Source organism: Oncorhynchus clarkii, chromosome 12, assembly GCF_045791955.1.
Source record: "Oncorhynchus clarkii lewisi isolate Uvic-CL-2024 chromosome 12, UVic_Ocla_1.0, whole genome shotgun sequence".
Classification (NCBI taxonomy): Eukaryota; Metazoa; Chordata; class Actinopteri; order Salmoniformes; family Salmonidae; genus Oncorhynchus; species Oncorhynchus clarkii.
This window is the reverse complement of record NC_092158.1, coordinates 63,168,769-63,192,776: the sequence shown is the minus strand read 5'-3', so window position 1 is coordinate 63,192,776 and position 24,008 is coordinate 63,168,769. Positions and strand designations below refer to the sequence as shown.

Below are 24,008 nucleotides of genomic sequence, written 5' to 3'. Positions count from 1 at the left end.
CACAGAAGGCCAGTAGCTGTGTGGCGCTTTACAGTAGGGAAATCATTTCTAATCAAAGACACACATTCACTGAGTGTACCAAATATTAGGAACACCTTCCTAATACTGAGTTGCAACCGCCTTGCTCTCAGAACAGCCTCAATTCATCGGGACATGGACTCCACAATGTGTCAAAAGCGTTCCACAGGGATGCTGGCCCATGTTGTCTTCAATGCCTCCCGCTGTTCTCCTTATGGTGGTGGACCATTCTTGAAACACATGGGAAACTGTTGAGCGTGAAACTCAGAGTTGCAGTTCTTGACACAAACAGGTGCACCTGGCACCTACTACCATGCCCATTCCCATGCCAAGTCATGTGAAATCCATAGATTAGGGCTTAATTTATTTCGATTGTGTCACGTTCTGACCGTAGTTCCTTTGTTTTTGTCTTTGTTTTAGTATGGTCAGGGCGTGAGTTGGGGTGGGTAGTCTATGATCTTTTTTCTATGATTTGGGATTTCTGTGTTTGGCCTGGTATGGTTGTCAATCAGATGCAGCTGTCAATCGTTGTCCCTGATTGAGGACCATACTTAGGCAGCCTGTTTTCACCCTTGAGTTGTGGGTGATTAATTTTCCGTTTCAGTGTTTGCACCATTCGGGACTGTTTCAGTTTTCATTTTGATTCTCTTGTTCTTTTGTATTCATTCTCATTAAATGACATTATGGATACACACCACGCTGCATTTTGGTCCTCCGATCCTTCCTACTACTACTCCTCCTCCTCCTCAGAAGAAGAAGAGAAAAGCCGTTACAGATTGACTGATTTCCTTATACAAACCAACTTAGTAAAATATTTTAAATTGTTGCATGCTGCGTTTATATTTTTGTTCAGTATAATAAACAGGCTCAGGTAGAGCCTGAAGCTAGCCTTAGCCATGGCAGGTGTGCTATAAGGCTATGATAAAGCACTAGGCCTGGAAATGGAAATACAATTATAACCGTAAAGGATGTACTATCAACACAATAATGAAATGTGAGACAATGCCATCAGACTAGGGTGCCTGCATGTAGCCTCAGCATTAAATTCATAGCAGCTGAGGGCTCAGACAAACTCCAGCTAGCTGTTTTTACATGGTCCCAGGTCGTGCCGGATTTAGCGACAGTTTAAATTCATCACGGTATACAATTGAGGTAAAGAAATATATTCATGACCTCCTGCAAGTTACACACATGCCAGTCATACAATCACTTCCAGAAAAAAGCAATCTCATGATGGCCTACTCCTTAAAAAGAGAGCACAAGATATGAGGTGATTATCTTTTTATTAGGGCTTTTGAACATCAGAAGTACATTATTTAGAATCTTTTTAAATCATATATATTTCAAAAAGACTAAAACGTGAAGACTACTCGTGCTGACACAGTAGGCCTGGCCTATCCGGCACGATTGAAGATCCCCACAAAAGGAATGTCTTACTTTTGTGATTATGAACACTACTACAGTTTAACATAATACGGTACTAATAATCGGTACAGCTGTATTAACTTCTCATCTTCCTCAATCCCTTATTGATAACATACAGTAAGGCAAAATTATGAAGGCATTGTTGGCTGACTAAAGCTGGCTTCCTGTAGAGAATGCATCACCGCCAGTGCTATTAAGGCATCAGACCAGGCATAGGAGCACTGGAGGTAGAAGTCAGTGATCCATACAGGTTATAACATCTCTCTATGTATCTGGTGTTATTTACCACAGAGTCGTCAGCATACAGTCCTCTGATGGGAGGAAACCACTGGAACAGCCTAGAAGGTTTCATAGTCAAGTGCGTTACATGAAATCATTCCCAGAACGCGACTAAGAATGACCCTTACAACCCCCCGCCCCCTTCACTTCAAATAAATGTTCTTGTTTTAATATACTTAATCTCTCACTCTACTGTCTCCCATCTGTCTCTTTCCCTCCCCCCCTCTCTAAGCAGTGGGGATCCAGACACTCTTCCACTGGACGGCCTGTCTCCACATCTCTTCCTGGAGTGAGGCATGAGGCTGGGCCCAGTCTCTCCCTCCATTCTTCTCCTGGCAGTGAAGCCACAGGCTCTTCAGAGGGCTGGCGCACGTGTGCTGTAGGAACTGGCAACCCTGTGTGTGTGTGTGTGAGAGAGAGATAACACAGCTCATTTATATACTCTACTGGAATGCAATTAAGTGCTATTTGTTGTTGTGTGAGTGAGTATACAGGGGTCATACACACCTCCATACTCCCCCAGTACCATATGGCCTTGATGACACTGTGATTGGCTAGAGCCTGGGTCAGCTGATCTCTGCCACCAGTTATAATGCTGACCACACCTCCTGGAAGATCTGAGGACTGGAGAACCTAGAGAGACAGGGAACAGATGTGTTTGGGCAAAAATACATGCACACACACACGCAACAGCATACACAAGCAAGCGTGTGCACACAAGTACACAGTTGAATCAAAATGTCAGGGGGCAGGACAGAACTCACCTGGATGAACTCTAGAGCAGGCAGGGGGTACTTTGGACTGGGCACCATGATGACAGCATTGCCCATGGCAACAGCAGCTGCCAGCAGGGAGACCATAGAGAGGAGGGGGGAGGAGTCAGGGAGAACCACACCCACCACTCCTAGAGCCTCGGGGATGGACAGAGCCGAACCGGACTGTGGGACGGACTAGAGAAAAGGAGGTTAGAGAAGAGACACTTTAAATACAGTATGACCTCCTGAAGTGGAGAGGCTTTGTTGGTGGCCTGTGTGCCAGCCAGAGCGTTGGGGGTGCGTGAGTAAGTGTTGAACAAACAGCCACTAGTATTATACAGACGTTACTACTATTAGGACAGAATACATAAATTCTCACCGGAACTCCGCCCTTTTCCTTATCACAGCGAGCGGCCCAATCACAGAGCTGAGCGATGCTCAGCTCCACCTCCATGTCCGCCTTCTCCAATGAGAGGCCTGTCTGGGAGTGGAGTGACACGGCCATGTCCCGCCTCTTCAGCTCCAATGTCTCAGCCAGAGAGAAGAGGCTTTGAGCTCGGGCCACAGGGCTTTTCTTCATCCAACTGTCAGGAGAGCGAGAGAAAATATACACAGTACACAGAACACTATTAACACCTGCTCTTTCCATGACAGACTGACCAGGTGAGTCCAGCTGAAAGCTTTGATCCCTTATTGATGTCACTTGTTAAATCCACTTCAAAAACCAGTGTAGATGAAGGGGAGGGGACAGGTTAAAGAAGGATTTTTAAGTCTTAAGACAAGAATTGTGTACGTGTGCCATTCAGAGGGTGAATGGGCAAGACAAAAAAATAATGTAAGTGCCTTTGAACGGGGTATGGTGGTAGGTGCCAGGCGCACCGGTTTGTGTCAAGAACGGCAACGCCCTGACGACACTGTCGGTGACGTTTGGTCGATTGACATCCAGCTTAGAGCAGAGCTTACCCAGGTTGGACCTTAATGGCCGCCTCCACGGCGTTGCGAACGTCTTTCCTCCCCCCGTCAGGACAGTGGGCGAGAACAGTTCCCCCCCCTGGAGCCAGGACACACACACTGCTGCCAGACTCAGACTTACACTGCTTACCCCCCACATACTGCAGATAGGAACGAGGGGTACTGAAGGAGAGATAGAAACAGGAGGGAGGAAAAGAGGGAATTAAGAACATTACAAGTGACTGAAGAAGTACAAAGGCAACTTTAAAAGAAGTCAATGAAGACACACACACACACACACACCTGGATGAATTAGATCCCTCTGGAATGATGGCCGCTGATGCCGCCGTTCCAAACTTGGAGTAATCAACAGATGCTGGAGAAGAGCGGGGTAGAGGAGGCGAGGAGGAAGGGCGGAGGAATTGGAACAGACCCTGGAAGAGAGAAGGAAAGAGTAATTTAGGAGACACTCCGACATAAGGCACACTGTCAACAAACAACCTATAGCCCGACACTCTAGAAGGCATGTGTGAATATCAGAAAAGATTGGATAATTACACGCATTATCAACTAAATTCCCTCTGGACAGGGACAGAACATGGCTATTGTCCATACCTCCTTCCCTCCATCGATGCAGTTGCCACTCTCCTTGTGGCCAGAGATAGGCAGGGAAGGGTCCATCACAGAGTGGGAGTTTACCCACACTGCACCCACAGACAGGCTGGGGAGAGAGGTTCGAGGAAGGGTTAATAAGGTGTGTTATATCTGATAGTCCATTATTTTGTCAGGTGGCTTCTGGGTGATAGGAATTATACATCTAACGCAGTAAGAACACCACACTAAATGTTTTCAGCCATGGTGACTTAAGATTAATATTGGGAGACCAAGATAGTGTGTGTAAGTAAGTATGGGTGCGTGTGTGTGTCCTGTACCTCTTGGCAGCCTCCAGAGCCAGAGTTAGGTCTTCAGTCCAGAGAGAGGCAGCCTGGCCGTGAGGACTGTGGTTCCCTGTCAAGACAGATAAACAGATGGAAAGATGAATGTTTCATTAGTGGTTGGTGTTTGAGTGTGGTCATAGAAACAGTATGGTGTGGTCCTCCTTACCCAGAGTGACACCCTCCCCGTGGCTCCTGAAGGAGAGGAGGGGCAACAGAGGGCCGGGGGATGGGGTCACCACACAGGTGCAGGAGGGGGCTACTCCACACAGCACCGTGGGGGGATAGGCAGCACCGGAGGAGGGCGGGGGACACGGCTGGATCAGCTGATACAAGCAACACACAATTAGGTTACCATTTATTTACAATTTAGTTTGTACACCGAGTGTACAAAACATTAGGAACACTTCCGCTTTCCATGACATAGACTGACCAGGTGAGTCCAGGTGAAAGCTATGATCCCTTATTGATGTCACTTCTTAAATCCACTTCAAAATCAGAGTAGATTAAGGGGAAAAGACAGGTTAAAGAAGGATTTTTCAGCTTTCAGACATGGATTGTGTATGTGTGCCATTCAGAGAGTGAATAGGCGAGATGAACTATTGAAGTGCCTTTAAAAACGAGGTATGTTAGTAGGTGCCAGGCGAACCCGGGTTGAGTGTGTCAAGGACTGCAACGCCGCTGGGATTTTCACTCTCAACAGTTTCCCGTGTGTTACCAATAATGGTCCAGCACCCAAAGGACATCCAGCCAACTTGACAACTGTGGGAAGCATTGGAGTCAACATGGGCCCGAATCGTCATGGAACGCTTGACCCCTTGTAGAGTCCATGCCCCGACGAATTGAGGCTGTTCTGAGGGCAAAAGGGGGCCCAACTCAATATTAGGAAGGTGTTACTAATGTTTTGTACACTCGGTGTACGTGGTAGCCTAGCGGTTAAGAGTGTTGGGCCAGTAAACAAAAGAGCGCTGGTTTGAATCCCGAAGCCGACAAGGTGAAAAATCCGTCGATGTGCCCTTGAGCAAGGCACTTAACCCTAATTGCTCATGTAAGTCACTCTGGATAAGAGCGTCTCCTAAATGACTAAAATGTTAAATGGAAATATCGTGACTGACCGTGGCCCCCTGCTGTTGGGCCTCCTGTACTGCAGCGTCCACCAGCCTTCGGTCCCCCTCAGCCAGGAGAGGAACACTCTTCATCCCTGCCATCCGAACCTTCAGACGGGCTACAACACTGTCCCACACAGACTCCTGGACACACAGCATCCACTGGCACTGAGAGAGGAGGGTGAGAAAGAGGGGGGGGGGCAGGTTATTTTATTGGTCTATTGTTCAGATAAGTCATATAGGCCTACTGAGTCAGCGCGAGGTTGCTTTAAATGGGGGCTTTAAATATTATTTTTTTTAAATTGAGCGAGGGAGAGGTACAGATCAGTCATACTGTACAACACTGACCACCTGTGGCCATGGATCGGATTGCAGCTTGTTCTTTCACCGGAATCTCTCGATACATTCAATGATTTGGCTTTAAAAAAAAAACGAGTGAGAAAAGAAAGCCATCTGTTCCACCTCTCTGTTCTTCTTAAAGGCGGTCTCTATCACTCCATCCACGGCACTGTCGATATCGGCAGACTCAAAGATGATGAAGGGACAGGTGGCCCCGAGGGAGAGGGAGAGAGAGACGGGAACACCCATGCCTGCTGTGGCCCTGCACAGAATCTCTCCATCCTGAAAAAGAAGGAAAGAAGAGATTGGAGGGAAGTTACTAGTTAGTGTGAGCGAGAGAAAAGAGGAAGTTCAATCAAAAGCACACACGCACACACACACACACACACACACACACGACTGTCACGGGACAACTGTCAAATTCACTGCCGTAACCAAATGGAAAACGTTCACGCCACACAGCTAATTGCAGTCCCATTACATTTACGTAGAATTCTGGTCATTTGGCAGACCCTCTTATCCGGAGCGACTTACAGTCAAGTGGTTTCAACTAAGGGTAGATAAAACAACCTCATATCACAGTCATAGCAAGTGAAAACATTCCTCGATAAAGAAGCGATCAGTGAAATGAGAGCTAGTAAGAAGATGCAGGAGCAGATGCATACAGGAAAAAGACATCAAGAGGGATCCATAAGCACTACTGACTAACACATTGGTTCGAGTGTGTGTGTGTGTGTGTCCACCTTTTTGTTGCCACTGTAAGTGACATAGCTGACGTGCGGGTTTTGAGCCACTTTAGAACCCAGCGACAAAACGCTGCCCGTCACCACATTCAGCACCCCCGCAGGAAGTCCCGCCTCCACAAACAGCTGAGCCAATAACAGAACAGGAGGCGCTGTCCCCACGCCAGGGATCGCCACCACTGCGTTGCCTGGGAAACAGAAACGTTAAGGTCACAAATGGTAGAGTAAAGCTTTACCTTCCCGAAGGGAATCTTTGTCAGCGTAGAAGGTGTCTGTTTTGAAACTTTTTTCCCGCCCATGACTTTCCAGGAAATTGACCTTTGGTCATGTTGATTAGATAGCCTGGATCTGCAACTCTCTCTCCCTCTGCAACTCTCTCTCCCTCTGCAACTCTCTCTCCCTCTGCAACTCTCTCTCCCTCTGCAACTCTCTCTCCCTCTGCAACTCTCTCCCTGTGTGTGTGTGTGTGTCATACCCATGGCCAGTGCAGGTAAGACTTTCAGCATGAGAGAGTAGAGAGAACAGTCGTCAGAGACAACCACTACCACCACACCTGAAAGACACAAACACAGAGTAAATTCAACACACACACTTCACAATCACAGTTGTACAAGGAAAGATCAAGGAAAGATCTCCACTACGCCCATGAACGCGTGGATAAAGATCCACTTACAAACACACGCACGCTACGCATGGCCTTACCACGTGGTGTCCAGTCGGGAATGAGTGAGTCTCTGAGCTGAGCCCAGCCGGAGTAGTACTGCAGCAGTCTGACCAGTGCTGAAGGGGAACTGGGAGACTGGGCCAGGTCACACAGCTCTGACAGACACTGACCGTGTCTCTGGAGGCTACTCACCAACCTGACACACACACACACACACACACGCAAGCACACGCGAAGAGACAGACGTTATTTTTTTTTTATTTTACCTTTATTTATCCAGGCAAGTCAGTTAAGAACAAATTCTTATTTTCAATGACGGCCTAGGAACAGTGGGTTAACTGCCTGTTCAGGGGCAGAACAACAGATTTGTACCTTGTCGGCTCGGGGGTTTGAACTTGCAACCTTCCGGTTACTAGTCCAACGCTCTAACCACTAGGCTACCCTGCCGCCGTTATACAGATAATACAGAGCATTTCTCAAAATGCCATCTTAAATTTGCCCGGCATAATTATTAGATATTAAATTGTGGTCTATAGTGTAGTGTTTATGGTTGTGATGGTGCCTCGTGCCAACCTTGGTAGTTTACTCCTGCAAAATTATTCATAATTATTCGGTTTTTAAAATGTGCATTGTTTATCAACTTGTTGTTGTTGTAGCTTATCCGGTATAGAAGACAGGAATCTCATTCTAAAAAGGTTTTATCATCATTGTTAAATTAGCGGACACATTTGGCTCCTTCTCCAATCAACTAGCCAATACCAGACTAGCGAGATCGTCATCTCAACTCATCTACCACGGACGGGACCGAAGTCGGGCACCAAAAGATTCAGAAACGGCAGCACGCCTTCCCTCATTACGATTCCGCGGACGTCATTCAGTCATTTTACTGCTGAATGACGTGGTCACTGATAAGAGGCCTGGACTTTCTGCCTCATTGAAACTTGGCGTCAGGGCAATGAGTACATCTTCCCTCAACCAATGCGCCGCAACTGGCTACACCGACCTGGACTGGCCTCTCACGTCCGGATGGGGTGGAGGTTTTGGCTGTGAATCTACAGGACTGACTATTGTGAAGTCTACTCCAGTAACAGCCGTCTCCTCTTTCGAATGCGTGGCTTTCAAGATCACTGGCTCTGCGTCAGTACTGGCTGTGTTGATTTAAAAAATACAAATAATTATAACAAAAATCATTTTTATTTATTTTTAGAAAATCGGCCTCAAAAAGCTCAACTGTGGCTTTCCTGCTGAACTATCCGAGCTACGAACACTCCTAAGTCTTGTGCCCTGCTATGCTGGTGCTTGGTGATGTCAACATACATGTCGACTCCCCTGACTGCAGTCTCTCTACTGACCTGGCTGATATTCTGGAGAACTTTGGACTCGAACAGCATGTGGACTTTGCCACCCACAACAAAAAGCCCAATACACTAGAGCTGGTCTGTAATCAGAGGCGTGGATCTGGCCAAACGGGATGGAATTATGCCAGGCCTGTCCCGACCACAAACTCATCACCTTCACCCTAGCTATTCCTCTGCCCCACCCAGCCCAAGAAGCACTCGATTCAGGTTAGGAGTCTTAAAGCTATAAAAACACAGCCCAGCTTACTGAATCCATCCCCGACCTGCCAGTTACTCACTCTGTGGCTCGATACGACACTGCCTTGGCCTCCAAACTTGATGAAGTTGCTCCTTTGAAAACGTCTTCCCCCCCATATGTTCTCCCTGGTACACCGAGGAGCTGACGCTCTCTCACTAGAGCGCCAGTATAAGTAAAGTGGGCTAACTGTACACGTGCAGATGTTTGAGAGACATCAGCAAGACCACAAACAGGCCTTAAAGCTCAGACATCCTACTACTCCCAGCTGATCGGCAACGGCAGTGGAAACTACTGGATGTGTCCCTCCTCAGCTCAGGCTCGCTGCAGTCATACCAGTACTTAAAAAGCCTGGTTCTGACCCCGACAGGCCCATCTTCAACCTGCCACTTCTGAGTAAGCTTATCGAACGTGCTGTGTGAAGCCAACTTCAACGCCATCTGGCCACTCACAACCTACTCGTGCCCTTCCAGCTGGGCATCCGAGCTGGACACAGCTCATGAATGACGACTCATGAATGACGACTCATGAATGACGACTCTGGGGCTGCCAGCACCCTCATAGTGCTGGACCTCAATGCAGCATTCAAGTCACTGTCAGGGCTGGAGAGTCTCCGGCCTCGTTTAAGGCACATGCTAAAGACTGAGCTGTTCAGAAAAGCTTTCAAAGACCTATGTTAATTCTGTTCTCCTGACGACACCTGTATATAGCTTTGATTGTGGTCTGCTTACAATGTTCTGCGTTTCTGATTGTTATTATTTTATTTTGTATTATTTTCTTCAGCGTCTTAGGTGAGAAAAGCACTTTACATTAAGTATTATTAGTGTGTATCTCAGTGAGCCATTGACAGAGGTAAAGGGGTGTATCAGTCAACACTATATAAAGGTAAAGGGGTGTATCAGTCAACCCTAGACAGGGGTAAAGGGGTGTATCAGTCAACCCTAGACAGAGGTAAAGGGGTGTATCAGTCAACCCTAGACAGGGGTAAAGGGGTGTATCAGTCAACCCTAGACAGGGGTAAAGGGGTGTATCAGTCAACCCTAGACAGAGGTAAAGGGGTGTATCAGTCAACCCTAGACAGGGGTAAAGGGGTGTATCAGTCAACCCTAGAAAGAGGTAAAGGGGTGTATCAGTCAACCCTAGATAAAGGTAAAGGGGTGTATCAGTCAACCCTAGACAGAGGTAAAGGGGTGTATCAGTCAACCCTAGACAGAGGTAAAGGGGTTTATCAGTCAACCCTAGACAGGGGTGTATCAGTCAACCCTAGACAGGGGTAAAGGGGTGTATCCGTCAACCCTAGACAGGGGTAAAGGGGTGTATCAGTCAACCCTAGAAAGGGGTAAAGCGGTGTATCAGTCAACCCTAGACAGAGGTAAATGGGTGTAGTGTGTATCAGTGAACCCTAGACAGAGGTAAAGGGGTGTAGTGTGTATCAGTGAACCCTAGACAGAGGTAAAGGGGTGTATCAGTCAACCCTAGACAGAGGTAAAGGGGTGTAGTGTGTATCTGTGAACCCTAGACAGAGGTAAAGGGGTGTAGTGTGTATCTGTGAACCCTAGACAGAGGTAAAGGGGTGTAGTGTGTATCTGTGAACCCTAGACAGAGGTAAAGGGGTGTAGTGTGTATCAGTGAACCCTAGACAGAGGTAAAGGGGTGTAGTGTGTATCTGTGAACCCTAGACAGAGGTAAAGGGGTGTAGTGTGTATCAGTGAACCCTAGACAGAGGTAAAGGGGTGTAGTGTGTATCAGTGAACCCTAGACAGATGTAAAGGGGTGTAGTGTGTATCTGTGAACCCTAGACAGAGGTAAAGGGGTGTAGTGTGTATCAGTGAACCCTAGACAGAGGTAAAGGGGTGTAGTGTGTATCAGTGAACCCTAGACAGAGGTAAAGGGGTGTAGTGTGTATCAGTGAACCCTAGACAGAGGTAAAGGGGTGTAGTGTGTATCAGTGAACCCTAGACAGAGGTAAAGGGGTGTAGTGTGTATCAGTGAACCCTAGACAGAGGTAAAGGGGTGTAGTGTGTATCAGTGAACCCTAGACAGAGGTAAAGGGGTGTAGTGTGTATCAGTGAACCCTAGACAGAGGTAAAGGGGTGTAGTGTGTATCAGTAAACCCTAGACAGAGGTAAAGGGGTGTAGTGTGTATCAGTGGACCCTAGACAGAGGTAAAGGGGTGTAGTGTGTATCAGTGGACCCTAGACAGAGGTAAAGGGGTGTAGTGTGTATCAGTGGACCCTAGACAGAGGTAAAGGGGTGGTGTGTAGCTACCGGAGTAGAGTCTTGGCTCTGAGATGACAGGGGAGAGCACTCCAGGCCTTGAAGCCACTGGCCCCAGAGGACACAGACAAGGATGCATCCTCATCCACAGCACACACAGTACTACAAACAGGACCACCTAGGGAGGTGGGAGAAAAACCATGTCAAAATAGTATTTTATTGATGATGCATTTAAAATATAACAAGAGGAAACAGTGGGTAGTGGAGGACGAGAGATATAGATAGAACAACAATGTTAAATTAAAGGGATAGCTCCCCTGTAGGTTCTCTTTATACCTGAAGAGTCGGTCACATTGCATGTCTGTCTGTCTGCAGAACGGACAAACTTTCCATCGATGAACAAACCGAGAGCACGAGAATGAGACTCAAGCCAAGCCTGAGGAAAGATAGAGCTTACATCAGTGTGTATGAGAGAGTAGGCTATACAATGGAGGATAGGGAAATTATATATATGTATATATACACACACACACACACACACACACACAGTTGAAGTCTGAAGTTTACATACACTTAGATTGGAGTCATTAAAACTTGTTTTTCAACCACTCCACAAATTTCTTGCTAACAGACTATAGTTTGGCGAGTCGGTTAGGACATCTAACCGACTCGCAAAACAAATTGTTTACAGACAGATTATTTCACTGTATCACAATTCCAGTGGATCAGAAGTTTACATTCACTAAGTTGACTGTGCCTTTAACAGCTTGGAAAATTCCAGAAAATGATATGGCATTTGAAGCTTCTGATAGGCTAATTGACATCATTTGAGTCAACTGGAGGTGTACCTGTGGATGTATTTCAAGGCCTACCTTCAAACTCAGTGCCTCTTTGCTTGACATCGTGGAAAAATGAAATCAGCCAAGACCTCAGAAACAAAATTATAGACTTCCACAAGTCTGGTTCATCTTTGGGAGCCATTTCCAAACACCTGAAGGTACCATGTTCATCTGTACAAACAATAGTACGCAAGTATAAACACCATGGGACCACGCAGCCGTCATACCGCTCAGGAAGGAGACGCGTTCTGTCTCCTAGAGATGAACGTACTTTGGTGCGAAAAGTGCAAATCAATCCCAGAACAACAGCAAAGGACCTTGTGAAGATGCTGGAGGTATAAAAGTATCTATATCCACAGTAAAATGAGTCCTATATTGACATAACCTGAAAGGCCACTCAGCAAGGAAGAAGCCACTGCTCCAAAACCTCCATAAAAAAGCCAGACTACAGTTTGCAACAGCACATGGGGAAAACGATCGTACTTTTTGGAGAAATGTCCTCTGGTCTGATGAAACAAAAATAGAACTGTCTGGCCATAATGACCATCGTTATGTTTGGAGGAAAAGGGTGAGGCTTGCAAGCTGAAGAACACCATCCCAACATGAAGCTACGGGGGTGGCAGCATGTTGTGGGGGTGCTTTGCTGCAGGAGGGGCTGGTGCACTTCACAAAATAGATGGCATCATGAGGGAGGAAAATGATCTGGATATATTGAAGCAACATCTCAAGACATCAGTTAAAGCTTAGTCACAAATGGGTGTTTCCAAATGGACAATGACCCCAAGCATACTTCCAAAGTTGTGGCAAAATGGCTTAAAAGGACAACAAAGTCAGGATATTGTAGTGTCCATCACAAAGCCCTGACCTCAATCCTATAGAAAACTTGTGGGTAGAACTGAAAAAAAAACGTGTGCGAGCTAGGAGGCTTTACAAACCTGACTCAGTTACACCAGCTCTGTCAGGAGGAATGGGCCAAAATTCACCCAACTTATTGTGGGAAGCTTGTTGAAGGCTACCCGAAACGTTTGACCCAAGTTAAACAATTTAAAGGCAATGCTACCAACTACCAATTGAGTGTATGTAAACTTCTGACCCACGGGCCTCCCGGGTGGCGCAGTGATCTAAGGCACTGCACTGCAGTGCTAGCTGTGCCACCAGAGACTCTGGTGGGTCAAATGAAATTGGAACGAAATATGTGGCTTACTACTTCTTAGACCTATGCAACCAAATTGGGGAGAAAAGGGGGATAATAATTAAAAATTTAAAAATGTAACGTCAGGAAGTTTAATTGTTAATGTTTTTATAATTATCCCCCTTTTCTCCCCAATTTCGTAGTATCCAATTGTTAGTAGTTACTGTCTTGTCTCATTGCTACAACTCCCGTACGGGCTCGGGAGAGACGTAGGTCGAGAGCCATGTTTCCTCCGAAACACACCCAACCAAGCCGCACTGCTTCTTTTCACAGCACGCATCCAACCCGGAAGCCAGCCGTACCAATGCGTCGGAGGAAACAGCGTACACCCAGCGACCAGGTCAGCGTTCACTGCGCCCGGCCGCCACAGGAATAGCTAGTGCGCGATGAGACAAGGATATCCCTACCGGCCTAACCCGGATGTGATGAAAGAAATAAAAGCTGAAATAAATCACTCTCTCTAATATAATTCTGACATTTCACATTCTTAAAATAAAGTGGTGATCCTAACTGACCTAAGACTGGGTATTTTTACTAGGATTAAATGTTAGTAATTGTGGAAAAACTGAGTTCAAATGTATTTGGCTAAGGTGTATGCAAACTTCCAACTTCAACTGCACACACACACACACACACACACACACACACACACCCGTTCAAAGGTTTGGGGCCACCTAGAAAGTTCTTGAACATTAGTGTCTAGTTTGAGAAAAAGACACCTCAAGTCCTCAACTGGCAGCATCTTTAAATAGTACCCACAAAAAAAAATAGTCTCAACGTCAACAGTGAAGAGACGATATATAAAGAAAAAAAAACCTGGAATGAGTAGGCGTGTCCAAACATTTAACTGGTACTGTACATTTTTGTTACTGCTCGGCTATCTTGGTTGACCAACAGCCTAACCACCAAACAATCGACCAGAAAACTAATTGGGGTCAGCCCTACTTATGTAGGCCTATTAAAATATGGATAGGTAGACATGAACGAGACCAATTCTGAGTTGAACTGTGGTCACATTTGATTGGCTGCAGAGACAGACACCTCCAACACAGAGTAGGGAGGTCAGGATACACTTGTCACTAGTTCCAAGCACATCATACTGCACATAATCTAGCAAAAAATACATTTCTGAAACGTAATCTGGACATGTTAGGTGGTTAACTGTTGAAAGAGTCAGAGAGACTGCTGTTCTCTACAGAATATCCCATCCAACTTGATCCCCAAGACCACATCTCACATGACTGCCTTTGAGTTAGTTACCGTAATAGACTTCACATGGTAATAGCCAGCAAACATAAATCCTATTATCTAAAACATGATGTGAAACGTGACGAGAGAGAGAAGTTAAGTCATTACATGGGTGAAATTCTAACAAAATATTATTTATTTCGAGTAAATTGACCTCGAAGGTATGTGGCTTACTACTACTTAGACGTATGCAACCATTATCGCGACTCTTGTGCAGCAAATAAATGTTTTTTTTTTTTTTTTTTTACCTGAGCAGTAGCAGTGCTGGAACTACTCGGTCCGTACTCCATAGATTGAAAGATATCGTGTATTGTCTTGGAGGTAATGCCAGCCATTATACAATGTTGCAAGAAGAAACTTTTAACTTGTATTGATCATCAACAAGAATACTATACATCAGACACTGGCTTGCTTGCTCTGTCGTCCGTCAGCGTGTTAACCAGAAATAATGCTAGCTAGCTAGCTTAGCTGTGGTCTGAGAGTTTAGATATCAAAATAAAAGTTCCCAACGACGAACTGCAACGTGTTGAATGAAGAAATATTGTTCTGCTCTGTCGCACTAACTCCCCCTACTTTACTAGCTTCGTCGCTGCCATCTTTGCTTTAACTAGCCGGACAAAAATTAACTAGCTACCATGTTGTGTACGGTAGTCAGTTTCTACACGGACACATTAGCGTGTGGACCCATGTTGACAATGCGCATGCGCCGATTGTCTCTGGTCGCTGCTCTCCACTTTCGTTTTGCTGTCTGGTCTTGTAACCGTCTTTTGGTCTTTCTTATTTCTTGCGCTTGTAGATTCTGCATATTATCTCGAAGGAATGTAATATTTTCTTAATATAGATAAAACAGCAGCAACTATCGTCTGTCAAAAAGAGCTAGAATAGTTTTCTGTTATAAGAGAAGAACTACAATTACGATACTGCAAGTTTTCTGAAGTTACGGTGATAGTAGCTAGCTATCGTTCTGGCTGTGTGTGGACTGCCAATGGCGTGTGCAGAGACATCAGGTAGCTAGCTAGGTCTGCCAGTGCAATGTCTCATCACTGCAACAATGTTACCAAGTTATCAATACATTGTCATTGCTAGCTATCATAATTCTGTTCTATTTTACATTCATAATTATTTTTTGTTGTTTAGATCTAAGCTGCTTTTGGTTAAATGTTTTATTTGTTCTACAGATTACAGAGTAGGAGAGGTCCTGCTAAATAGGTGAGTTTCACTTTCACAGATACTCAAAAATAACCAGACTCATCATATCGACACACCTAGCTGTAAACCTGTGGCTGGCCCTGTGCTGCTTCTAGTGGTGGGTTAAGTACCCAATTATCATACTTCAGTAATAGAAAATGACTCATGTCTAAGTGAAAGTCACCCAGTAAAATACTAAGTTGAGTAAAGTATTTGGTTTTAAATATACTTAAGTATCAAAGTAAATACAATTGCTAAAATATACTTACAGTTGAAGTCAGAAGTTTACATACACCTTAGCCAAATACATTTAAACTCAGTTTCACAATTCCTGACATTTACTCCTAGTAAAAAAAATCCCTGTCTTAGGTCAGTTAGGATCACCACTTTATTTTAAGAATGTGAAATGTCAGAATAATAGTTGAGGGACTTATTTCAGCTTTTATTTATTTCATCACATTCCCAGTGGGTCAGAAGTTTGCATACACTCAATTAATATTTGGTAGCATTGCCTTTAAATTGTTTAACTTTACATTTCGGGTAGCCTCCAACACACTTCCCACAATAAGTTGGGTAAATTTTAGCCCATTCCTCCTGCCAGAGCTGGTGTAACTGAGTCAGGTTTGTAAGGCCTCCTTGCTCGCACACAGTTTTTCCCTTCTGCCCACACATTTTCTATAGGATTGAGGTCAGGGCTTTGTGATGGCCACTCCAATTCCTTGACTTTGTTGTCCTTAAGCCATTTTTCCACAACTTTGGAAGTATGCTTGGGGTCATTGTCCATTTGGAAGACCCATTTGCGACCAAGCTTTAACTTCCTGACTGATGTCTTGAGATGTTGCTTCAATATATCCAGATAATTTTCCTCCCTCATGAGGCCATCTATTTTGTGAAGTGCACCAGCCCCTCCTGCAGCAATGCACCCCCACAACATGATGCTGCCACCCCCGTGCTTCATGGTTGGGATAGTGTTCTTCGGCTTGCAAGCCTCTCCCTTTTTCCTCCAAACATAACAATGCTCATTATAGCCAAACAGTTATATTTTTGTTTCATCAGACCAGAGGACGTTTCTCAAAAAAGTACGATCTTTGTCCCCATGTGCAGTTACAAACTGTAGTTTGGCTTTTTTATGGAGGTTTTGGAGCAGTAGCTTCTTCCTTGCCGAGCGGCCTTTCAGGTTATGTCGATATAGGACTTGTTTTACTGTGGATACTTTTGTACCTGTTTCCTCCAGAATCTTCACAAGGTCCTTTGCGGTTGTTCTGGAATTGATTTGCACTTTTCGCACCAAAGTACGTTCCTCTCTTGGAGACAGAACGCGTCTCCTTCCTGAGCGGTAAGACGGCTGCATGGTCCCATGGTGTTTATACTTGCGTACTATTGTTTGTACAGATGAACGTGGTACCTTAAGACGTTTGGAAATTGCTCCCAAGGATGAACCAGACTTGTGGAGGTCTACAAAAAAAAAATCTGATTTCTTTTGATTTTCCCATGATGTCAAGCAAAGAAGCACTGAGTTTGAAGGTAGGCCTTGAAATACATCCACAGGTACACCTCCAATTGACTCAAATGTTGTCAATTAGCCTATCAGAAGCTTCTTAAGCCATGACATAATTTCCTGGAATTTTCCAAGCTGTTTATAGGCACTGTCAACTTAGTGTATGTAAACTTCTGAAATACTGGAATTGTGATACAGTGAAATAATCTGTCTGTAAACAAATGTTGGAAAAATTACTTGTCAGGCACAAAGTAGATGTCCTAACTGACTTGCCAAAACTATAGTTTGTTAACAGGACATTTGTGGAGTGGTTGAAAAATGAGTTTTAATGACGCCAATCTAAGTGTATGTAAAGTGTCTGAATGGAAGTAAAAAGTACATTATTTTCTTTGGGAATGTAGTGAAGTAAAAGTTGTCAAAAATATAAATAGTAAAGTACAGATACCCCCAAAATCTACTTAAGTAGTACTTTAAAGTATTTTTACTTAAGTACTTAATACCACTGGCTGCTTCCAGCCTCTTGCTTGGATGTGTATGTGTGTGCACATTCCATGGGGTTGGGAATTGACAAAACAGACCGCAAAAATGATGTATTCTCTACATTATCAGCTAAGTGCAAGGAAGAAATGAAAACCGTCAGACACTGTGTGTCGTGACAACAGTAGTTTAGTTTGACACACAGTAGGCAATTTTAAAAATGTAACTAGGCAAGTCCGTTAAGAACATATTTTTATTTACAATGACATCCTAGGAACAGTGGGTTAACTGCCTTGTTCCGGGGCAGAGAGACAGATATTTACCTGGTCAGCAAGTGGGTTTCGATCAAGCAACCTTTCGGTTACTGGTCCAACGCTCTAACCACTAGGCTACCTGCCGCCCCAGCCCCACTCCCCAGCTATGTGCTCTAAGAAGGAGTGTTTCTGGACCAGAATGCTCTCTCATCCCCAGAGTGATGCAGGAGCAGCTGAATGAGGTGCCATCAGACGTCCCGGTAGTGGTCTCCACAAAAACCCAGGAGGTGGAGAGTGATCAGGAGCAGAAGATTGTGTCACAGCTAGCTATGATGATACGGACCATCGGAGACGCCGTCAAGAAGGACGGGAAGCTGGACGAGTCAGTTGCCATTGCTTTGTGTCTTACAGTACCTGTTCAATTTCTCAAACTGTTCTTCTTGTGAATTCACGTTGATGAATTTGATGCAAAGACTACCCAGCAAACTGGGAACATTCCCATAACATTATCTAAGAATCACATTAAGTTCTAGTTAGGGCGTTATCTAACATTAGCCTTTTACTCTTCAGAAAATCTTTTAAATTAAATATCCTTGGAATGTTCTCCTAACATTCACTAAAATGTTGTGCACAACATTTGTAATAATCACAACAGGACATTCCCCAAATGTTCTCATTAGATTTCCAGGTAATGTAATAACAAAAACTTAATGTATTCTGGGAACTTTCTTGCAACATCGGGCAAATGTTTTATACAAACACTCTATAATCATCAGCACAACTGGACAATTTTTGTGTTTTGAGAACATTTGCCGCAACCTAATGAATGTTCTGGGAACCAATTTTGGTTTGCTGGGTAGGTAAACAAATATGAATTTAGAGTACACTACCGGTCAAGAGTTTTAGAACACCTACTCATTCAAGGGTTTTTCTTTATTTTTACTATTTTCTACATTGTTGAATAATAGTGAAGACATCAACATTTTGAAATACCTCATACAGAGTCACGTAGTAACCAAAGAAGTGTTAAACAAATCAAAATATATTTGAGATTTTTCAAATAGCCACCCTTTGCTTTGATGACAGCTTTGCACACTCTTGGCATCCAACAGTGTTGAAGGAGTTCCCACATGCTGAGCACTTGTTGGCAGCTTTTCCTTCACTCTGCGTTCCGACTTATCGCAAACCATCTCATTTGGGTTGAGGTCGGGTGATTGTGGAGGCCAGGTGATCTGATGTAACACTCCATCACCCTACTTCTTGGTAAAATAGCCCTTCCACAGCCTGGAGGTGTGTTGGGTCATTGTCCTGTTGAAAAACAAATGATAGTCCCACTAAGCGCAAAACAGATGGGATGGCGTATCGCTGCAGAATGCTGTGGTAGCCATGCTGGTTAAGTGTGCCTTGAATTCTAAATAAATCACAGACAGCAAAGCAAAGCACCATCACACCCCCCCCCCCCCCCCCCCCCCCCCTCCTCCTCCTCCATGCTTTACGGTGGGAAATCCACATGCGGAGATCATCCGTTCACCCACACCGCGTTTCACAGACACGGCAGTTGGAACCAAAACTTTCCAATTTGGACTGCAGACCAAAGGACACATTTCCATTTTAGTAGTGGTTTCTTTGCAGCAATTTGTGCATAAAAGCCTTATCCACACACTCATCTGAACAGTTGATGTTGAGATGTGTCTGTTACTTGAACTCATTTATTTGGGCTGCAATTTCTGAGGCTGGTAACTCTAATGAACTTATCCTCTGCAGCAGAGGTAACTCTGGGTCTTCCTTTCCTGTGGCGGTAATCATGAGAGCCAGTTTCATCATAGCACTTGACGGTTTTTGCGACTGCACTTGAAGAAACTTTCAAAGTTCTTGAAGTGTTCCGTATTGACTGACCTTCATATCTTAAAGTAATGATGGACTGTGGTTTCTCTTTTTTTTTATTTGAGCTGTTCTTGCCATAATACCAAGTAGTGCTATCTTCTGTATACCCCTCCCCTTGTCACAACACAACTGATTGGCTCAATGCATTAAGAAGCAAAGAAATTCCACAAATTAACTTAAGGCACACTTGTTAATTGAAATGCACTCCAGGTGACTACCTCATGAAGATGGTTGAGAGATTGTCAAGTGTGCAAATCTGTCATCAAGGAAAAGGGTGGCTGTTTGGTGTGACCAAACTTTTGACTGGTACTGTATGTGTGTCTATCTGTGTGTTAGTTTACAAAGGTCTAAGTCAGTCGTCTAATTCCTACCCTACCTCCAGTGCGATAGATGGAATGGTGGGGAAAATGACCAGCCAGACCAGCTACTGGAACTTGGTAGAAAAGGTATTTGAGGACAGTCAAATCACCTGGGAGAGAATTGCTGTGCTGTTTTACGTAGCAGGGAGGATAGCCGTCAAGGTATGTTATACAGTGTTTTTGTTACTTTGTACTGTACATCCAATAATAATAATAACAATCAGTGAGCGTGTGTGTGTTTTAAATCACTCTTTTCGTCTCTGTTAGGTGGTGATTGCTAACATCCCCCAGTTAGTGAAGGACATTCTGAAGTGGACTCTGGAGTATTTCAGAAGCAAATTACTGGATTGGATCCAGAAACATGGAGGATGGGTAAGCTATGGATACCATCAGAGGCTGCCCACAAGTGTTTCCCCTTTGTAATTAAAATAAACCAAATTGGCAATATTCTATATTGATATAAACTTGGTATTGGTTGTAGAGTAGTGGTGCAGCGGTCTAAGCACTGCATCTCAGTGCAAGATTCAGTCTGGTTCGAATCCGGACTGAATCACATCCGGCTGTGATTGGGAGTCCCATAGGACAGTGCACAATTGGCCAAGCCTTGGCCGGGGTAGGCCGTCATTGTAAATAATAATTTGTTATTAACTGACAACCCTAGTTAAATAAAGGTTACATAAAAATAAATTGTGGTTTTAACTATTGTTAGAGAAAACAGAACTTGGATTGTCATTGATTGTCTTTCTTCTCTCCATTGTATTTCTCCCCCCCTTTCCTTTCTCCTCTTTCTCTTCTTCCCCTCTCTCCTCATCTTTATTTGTTCCCACTCTCTCGCTCCCCTCCCCCCATCTTTCTCTCTCTACCCAGATGAACAGTTTTGCTGAGCTGGCACGTGTGCAGGTGGAGAAGATGTCCCCTATGAGCACCTGGTCCTCAGCGTTCATCCTGGTCTTCCTCGGAGGTGTCATACTGGGTAGTGTTATCACCTGGAAACTGGCCAGGAGGACCTGACACACACACACACACACACAGTTCCACTCCGGTTCAAACGCAATTGTGTGACATGACACGCAAACACGTGGGCGTGCACACACACACAAATACATTTGTTTACGTAGTCTATGTATTATTAGTTACCTACCTTCTGGTTTGCTCAGGATAAATAAGATGACCAGATGCTGCTGAAAGTGGTGTTGGAGAGCCAGTAGGAGCCAATCTTTTCTCTGGTAAAAAAAAAAAAAAAAAGAATAAAAAAAAAAGAGATCCCAGTGCAACGATTGGGGGCATTCCCCCGTGTAGGGTGCTGTCTTTTGGATTGGACATTAAAACATGTCCTGACTCTCTGTGGTCAGTAAAGATCCCATGGCACATATTGTAAGAGTAGGGGTGTTAACCCTGGTGTCCTGGCTAAATTCCCAATCTGGCCCTCATACCATCACGGTTACCTAATCATCCCCAGTTTACAATTGGCTCATTTATCCCCCCCTCCTCTCCCCTGTAACTGTTCCCCAGGTGGTTGCTGTAAATGAGAATGTGTTCTCAGTCAAACTTACCTGGTAAAATAAGGCTTAAATAAAATAAAACTCATTTTTATCAGTGCCTTCAAAAAGTTATTACACCCCCTGGACTTTTTCCACATTTAATACAAAAAATGTGTCAATGATCTACACAAAATACTCTATACATCTCTGCACTTAGCAAAAGAGTGTCATCTGCACTGCTATTTTAGTCATCAGTTAATCTGACTTTTCTCTCGTTGATTTAATTGACTTATTTCAGTCATTTTAGGGGTTTCTGTGTAGTTGTCTAATGTTGGTGTGGCAAATTATTCTGTTTTAAACACCATTATTGCACACACAATGAGTCCATGCAACTTATTATGGGACTTGTTAAGCACAATTTATTTAGGCTTGCCATAACAAAGGGGTTGAATACTTATTGACTCGACATTTCAGCTTTTCATTTTTTATTACTTAGTATAAAAAAAATCTAAAAGCATAATTCCACTTTTGAAATTATGGGGTATTGTGTGTGGATCAGTGGCACAAAATCTCGAAGTAATCCATTTTTAAATTCAGGCTGTATCACAAAGGAGTGTGAATACGTTCTGAAGGCACTGTATATATTGACCTACAGTTAATGAAACCAAAGTGTGGGGGCAAAAATACATGAATTTCACGTGATCACGTGTTTAACATGTGATCTTATGGGAAGTTAATGTGATAACATGTGACTGACTGCATGTTAAAGCAACACGTGATATGAAATTGCAAAATATCAACAAGTGATACTATGAAACTACACCTCACAACATTTGAAAGTCTTTCACATGTGAAACTGCAATTCACATGTGAGGTGAAAACATGAAAGGGTGGACACCCTCTCACATGAAAGGGTGGTGTGAACTCTATATTGAATACATGTGAACAAATGGTTTCACATGAGAACAGTTATTTCACGTGTAAATATGATTTCAAATGTGAAAATGTGATTTTCACATGTGAAACTGCAACAACAAAAATGTATATCATATGAAGTGTTCCAAAACCACATGGTTTCACATGTGAAATAAAATGTTATATGTGCAAAATGTGGAAATTTCACATGTGAAATCATGTGTTTTTGTCCTTAAGGGTATATCATCATGTTTGTTGGTATCCTGCTAGACCAGGGTATCTGTGCCTGAAATGAGAAACCAGTGTAATGAGACACGAGTGTAAGCATAACAGACAGCCAAGCATCATGTTATGTGATTGGTTTTAACAGAAAGGTCATTTTTCAATACAATATTATACAGAAATAACACATGAATACCGATTGAATCTTTTTTAAGTTTATGAAAATGTATGAAACATGTATTTTGATAACAACAAAAAAACGTCTGGGACGTTTGACTTGAATGTAATGTATTAAATGGGACATTTTATTAGGATAAACAAAATAAATATGACTTGACGATGTTTGTTCTGCAATAATCATGTTAACTATGACCCCTAAAAGTCCTCAACATGAGTCAGTCAGTCAGCTCCATAATATCAGTCGTGATAGTAATTGTTAGCTAAATGTACAAAAAAATGCACAGGACACAAATAGAAAATTTTGGCATAAGCTTTTAATATTTTTATAGCGTTTTTGACGTTTTCTCTTTAAATTGGATTTGTTTTTTCCAGTTAATTTTGTGGGTATTTCGTTTTATTATTCTTGTTTTATTTTCCTATCTGTAATGGAGAAGAGTTTTTTTAAAGTTTAATTAGCATTCACTTTCAAACTTTCATACTTTTAACAATAGAACTGTGTTTAAGTCTCTTTTTTCACAAACTTGGTTAAATTATTACTGTTTATTCATATTTTTTTCTTTACACATTTCAAAAATATAAAAGGTAAATAATAAACATTCCATTGAAATATATTTTATACAGTTCTTGATTATTTCATTTTTTTTCTGTGTTATGACATTAAAATTGTATCCAGCATCAGTCTTTATAGCATAAACCCCATTCAGTGTTATTGTAGTAACCTTCTCTTCTCCCGTCTCTGTCTTCCCTCTCTTTCTCCCCTGATAGGAAAGTGGCATGGCTGCACCCAGTGCCTTATTCGCTTAGCGGCGATGTAGTCACAACAGTTGGCAGGACCAATAGAAACATTAGCTGCATTGGTGCTAGTAGTGCAATGTTCTTTCAAATGTAAAATTCATAACACAAATCACCGACAACATGAATCAGACAAAAGAGTAAACAAGGCACCAAATTATAAGAAATTAAGTCAAAACACCAAATAAGGAAAATTAACAGAAAACAATGATATTGACGTATCTGTATCTAGAGGGGTAGAATAAGAGATACATCTACTGTTATAGACAGAATAAGTGACAGGCAGAATGATATATAGAGATGTACAGATGCAAAAGACAGAGGGACATGTACAAATGGAACAGAATGGACAGATTGGCACAATGCTACTAGCACTGCTGAGATCTCCCAAACGGTTGTATGTGTATTAGGAAAGATATCGGACTCATGAAACTGAGCCTATTTCACCTCCCTT

At 43.5% G+C, this 24,008-nt stretch overlaps 2 protein-coding genes across 2 annotated transcripts; one reads left to right on the top strand and one right to left on the bottom strand.

Moving 5' to 3' along the window:
• Positions 1-1,284: 1,284 nt before the first annotated feature.
• On the bottom strand, positions 1,285-14,977 carry LOC139420928 (aldehyde dehydrogenase 16 family, member A1). The gene is made up of 17 exons (XM_071171350.1): positions 14,553-14,977; positions 11,362-11,461; positions 11,077-11,203; positions 7,254-7,411; positions 7,027-7,104; positions 6,552-6,739; positions 5,932-6,090; positions 5,479-5,637; positions 4,533-4,689; positions 4,361-4,436; positions 4,044-4,149; positions 3,732-3,862; positions 3,441-3,611; positions 2,857-3,061; positions 2,487-2,672; positions 2,230-2,355; positions 1,285-2,117 (listed from the first exon to the last, which is right to left on the bottom strand). Exons 1-17 carry the CDS (start codon positions 14,637-14,639, stop codon positions 1,950-1,952), a joined length of 2,382 nt encoding a protein of 793 aa, XP_071027451.1. The 5' UTR covers positions 14,640-14,977; the 3' UTR covers positions 1,285-1,949.
• A 25-nt stretch (positions 14,978-15,002) lies between these two features.
• On the top strand, positions 15,003-23,376 carry LOC139420930 (apoptosis regulator BAX-like). Its single transcript, XM_071171353.1, has 6 exons — positions 15,003-15,311; positions 15,483-15,513; positions 17,939-18,103; positions 19,988-20,126; positions 20,232-20,336; positions 20,832-23,376. The coding sequence occupies exons 1-6, from the start codon at positions 15,290-15,292 to the stop codon at positions 20,973-20,975; spliced, it is 606 nt and encodes a 201-aa protein (XP_071027454.1). The 5' UTR covers positions 15,003-15,289; the 3' UTR covers positions 20,976-23,376.
• Positions 23,377-24,008: the final 632 nt, after the last annotated feature.